This window comes from Phaethon lepturus, unplaced genomic scaffold, assembly GCF_000687285.1.
Source record: "Phaethon lepturus isolate BGI_N335 unplaced genomic scaffold, ASM68728v1 scaffold39664, whole genome shotgun sequence".
NCBI classification, from domain to species: Eukaryota; Metazoa; Chordata; class Aves; order Phaethontiformes; family Phaethontidae; genus Phaethon; species Phaethon lepturus.
In genome coordinates this window covers 1-4117 of record NW_010536213.1, presented here as the reverse complement: position 1 = coordinate 4117, position 4117 = coordinate 1, and the positions used below count along the sequence as shown (strand labels likewise).

Below are 4117 nucleotides of genomic sequence, written 5' to 3'. Positions count from 1 at the left end.
GTTACTGCCTCTGTGTCCCCTGTCCCACATAGCACTTCTCAGCACCCTGTGCTGACAGGGTCAGCGATGAGACTCCAGGCATGCTCTGCCCAGTCCCCGCCAGTTACCCAGTCCCTGGGGCGTTGCGGTGCTGGCAGTGACAGCTCTGCTCTCGGCCAGGTGAAGCGGCGCTCCAAGCGGGGGCAGGTGGGCATGGTGCAGGTCGGCGTGGAGACCTATGGAGGGGGCATCTGGAACACCTGGTTTGACCGTGACCTCACCGTGGCCGGGAGGGTGATCATAAAGGTGAGCCTGATTTGGCATGGGCACAGTGAGCTAGCTGTGTGCCCCCAGCTCTGAGTCTGTGACTCCCACCCAGAGTGGGACCTACAGCAACCTTTCAGCCCTGCAGGCCTGGCCCCAGCAGTCCTCCTTGTGTTTCAGGACCCGGCCACGGGGCGCCTGGAGCAGCGCCTGGTACGTGTGGAGCGGCCTGTCCTCCGCATTCCTCACCTGGCCATCCATCTGCAGCGCAGCATCAATGAGAACTTCGGGCCCAACACTGAGCACCACCTGTAAGGCCTGGCTCAGCCCTGATCCCTGGCCAGCCCTCAGGAGGGCTGGGACCCAGCTGGAGCGGTGCCCAGCCTCAGCTCTCTCCATTTGGTGGTCGTTCATCACAGTGGGGAGGTCTGCAATGGCTTTTCTTAGCCCCATAGAGTCCTCCCAGGAGATGCTTTCAAGCCTGGGACTTGGGAAAGGACACTAGGATGTCCTGAGGTGGCACAGTAGATCTGTGCTTGAAATATGTGTCCTTGCTCCATTCAGCATGGTAGTTGCTCCCTGGAGGAGCAAGGCGGGCACCCCAGGAAGGGTTGGGGTTGTGTGTGACCCAAGCAAGAGAGGTGAGCAAAGCCCTGGGAGCTAACGGCACCATTTCCCCACAGGGTTCCTATTCTGGCCACTGCTGTGCAGGAGGAGCTGGAAAAGGAGGTGCTTATGGAGGCCACACCTTGTGATGCTGCAGCCCAGGTGAGCCAGGTGCTAAGGAGTAGCAGGGGCACTTACTAGGACCTCACACTTGTCACGTTTGATTTCCAGTCCTCAGGGACCTGCCAGCATGTTCCCCTTCTCCTCATGGACTGCTGGTAAACCTTCCATTCTGCCCCAGAGCTGTGTGCACATCTGCTCAGCCATCTCACCAGTGTTCCCACCCTGTTCTGCAGCGATTGTGTAGAAAGGGGGTGCAGCCCCCCTAAAGTTGTCACAATCTCTCTGGGGAGGCAGGGCAGGGAGGGGGGATTGCACAGGGGACAGAGAGCCCCTTGCTGTGTTCTGCGAATGGCCCTCCTGTCCTGTGTGAGGCAGGGGCTTGAACGTGGGATGTATTGGTAGGAGAGGGGACCGTGACAATGTGAGTGAGGTGTGGCACAGCTCTGCCAGGGGGAACAGGGAGCTTCCCCTGCCATCCACTGCCTGCACTGCCTGCAGCTCTGCTTTCTTCCCAGGCAGAGCGGCACAGCCCTGTCCTGCTTTCCCTGCTTTGCCCCCAGCTGGGGGTGAAACCAGAGCAGATTGTGGAGCTGGAACTATGCCTGGCGGATATGCAGCCAGCGGTGAGTAAGGGCAGGAGCCTCCCTCTGCCTGCACATAGCCTGTGGGCTGGCACTACGCAGGTTTTACCTGGCATGCTTCCTCTGCCTGGGGCATGCCAGGGCTGGGAGCTGAGCGGAATGAGAGGAGGCAGCTCCTGAGGGGCAGAGATGAGGGAACTGGAAAGGGCACCCAGTGGCAGGTACTTTTTGGTGACCCAGAGCCTGTCCTCTGCTTCTCCTGGCTCTCTGCCTGCAGACTCTGGGTGGTGCCTTTGATGAGTTCATCTTCTCCCCACGCCTGGACAACCTGCACAGCTGCTACTGCGCCCTGCAGGTGAGGAGGAGGGGAAACAGAGCTTGGAGGCCGCAGCGTGGCCCCCATGCACCCCGGCCCAGCTTAGCGGGGCCCTGGGCTGGCCCAAGGCTCTGCAGGGAGACCTGTTCCTCTGGGGTATGTCTGGCTCATTGGAGGATCTGGGGTTGGATGGGGGCTGCCAGCTTTGCTGGGTCTGTGGGGTTCCCAGCAGCTCCTAGGGGTGACTCCTGCACTCGCTGGGCAAAGTGTGTGCCCACAGTTCCCTTCCTCAGTGCTTTGGGCTCTCCTGGGGAAGTTCCTGCTGGCTGAGTGCTGGGCTTCTCAAGATGGGGTGGCATTCAAGCTGGTGTCCTTTCTCCTCTAAACCTGCAGGCCTTGATTGACTCGTGTGCAGCACCCTCCTCCCTCTCCCAGGAGCCCAATGTGCGTCTCATCGCACTCTATGACAACGAGGAGGTGAGTGGCACAGCCGTGGGGTGACTGGTACAGGGAGGGTCTCCCTGTTCTTTGCCCTCCCCCAGGCGTGCCTAGCAGGAGATAGATCTCAGGCCCTGGTGGTGCAAGGAGGCGCTTAATTACCCCCTCATGGAGCGTGGCCCAGGCAGTGGTGGGAAGCACTGGTGTGGCTGGAAGCTACTCTGCTGGCTTTGGGGAGCCCCCTGTCACTCAGCTGGCCCCTGAGGTGCTGGGGAGTTGCGCTGTGTGGGTCATGCTGATGGTGGTCCTTGGCAGGTAGGGTCAGAGAGTGCACAGGGCGCGGAGTCCTTGCTGACGGAACTGGTGCTGCGCCGGATCTCGGCATCGCCGCAAAACCTGACAGCCTTCGAGGAGGCTGTGGCCAAGTCATACATGATCAGCGCCGATATGGCCCATGCTGTGCACCCTAATTACGTGTGAGTAGCCTGAGCAGTGCTGCAGGCCCAGGCGCATATCCCTGTCATTCCTCAGGGAGTACAGACAGGACAGTCCTTGTTGTGGCCAGGAGGGAGGGCTGTAGTATGAAACTCCTCTTTTGCAGGGACAAGCATGAGGAGAATCATCGTCCAGCTTTCCACAAGGTGAGGGCAGCCCTCTGCTTTGGGCTGGGCTGGGTGTCGTCCGTCTGTCCTGCAGTGCTGTGAAGCACCCAGCTGCTCCCCGGACCATGGTCCCAGGGCACAACTCAGCGGCACTCAAATGGGAGATGTTTGTCCCGCAGCACGATTTGGCCGTGCCACATGTCTGGTGTTAATCACTTGGGACCACAGCGTTGGCCCTGGAGCCCTTCCCTGCTCTGCACTGGGGCTGTCCCCATGGCAGGGCTGTCCCCATCCCCACAGATCACCTGGGGAGGGGAGAATGGACTGGTGGATTGGGGAGGGACAGCATTGCCTGAGCACAGTATTTCCAGAGCTGCCAACTATCCCCGGTGCCAATCACAGGCCTGCATTGCCTTCCCCTGTGCAGGGCCCTGTCATCAAAGTGAACAGCAACCAGCGCTACGCCTCCACGGCTGTCACTGAAGCAGTCATCCGGGACATCGCCGCCCGTGTGGGTGTCCCTCTGCAGGTGAGCGGGGCTGGGTGAGCCCTCCATGAACGTTACCAGCTTGGGCTGTGGCCCTGCCCCTGGGTTCAGGAGAGGGGGCCTCTGCCAGACCCCCACCCCTCAGTTACTGTGCTGCCTGCTGCTCTGGGGTGCCAGCTCCAGGGCTGCCTCGGGGCACAGGCTCAGGAACAGGAGGGGAGGGCCTGCCCTGAGCATGTCCCTTCTTTGGGGGATTTTTGCACCCTGGCTCAGGGATGGTGCTGCCTCCCCATCCTGGCTTACCTCCCTTCAGGCCCAGGGGCCTGTGTGGGAGGCTGTGGGGCAGCGTGGGGAGCTGCTGAGGCCATGTCCCCGTGCAGGAGTTCATGGTGCGCAACGACACACCCTGCGGCACCACCATCGGCCCCATTCTGGCCTCCCTCTTGGGGCTGCGTGTGCTGGACATCGGCTGCCCGCAGCTGGCCATGCACTCCATCCGGGAGATGTGCTGCACCTCAGGTGTGCTCCAGAGCATCACCCTCTTCAAGGTGAGCCCCGTGTTCCCTGGCCTTGCACCAAAGCCCTCTCCTCACTGCTCCACACCTCCTGCATCCCCATGTCCCCATCCAGCCTTGGAGCTGAGCTGGGCCATTCTGTGGGGCTCCCCACCCCTCTGGGGCAGCGCAGGTACTGGCTGCTTCCGGAGGTGCTCCTTCGCGGG

The 4117-nt window shown here is 61.5% G+C and overlaps 1 protein-coding gene across 1 annotated transcript; it reads left to right on the top strand.

Annotated features, from left to right (window-relative positions):
• Positions 1-66: 66 nt before the first annotated feature.
• Positions 67-4083, top strand: DNPEP (aspartyl aminopeptidase; the record flags this gene model as incomplete). The annotated part of the gene is made up of 10 exons (XM_010286106.1): positions 67-285; positions 424-554; positions 927-1011; positions 1488-1595; positions 1831-1908; positions 2263-2346; positions 2623-2783; positions 2909-2948; positions 3337-3438; positions 3777-4083. Coding segments are annotated over exons 1-10 (1315 nt in total), but the record flags the coding sequence as incomplete, so codon positions are not given.
• Positions 4084-4117: the final 34 nt, after the last annotated feature.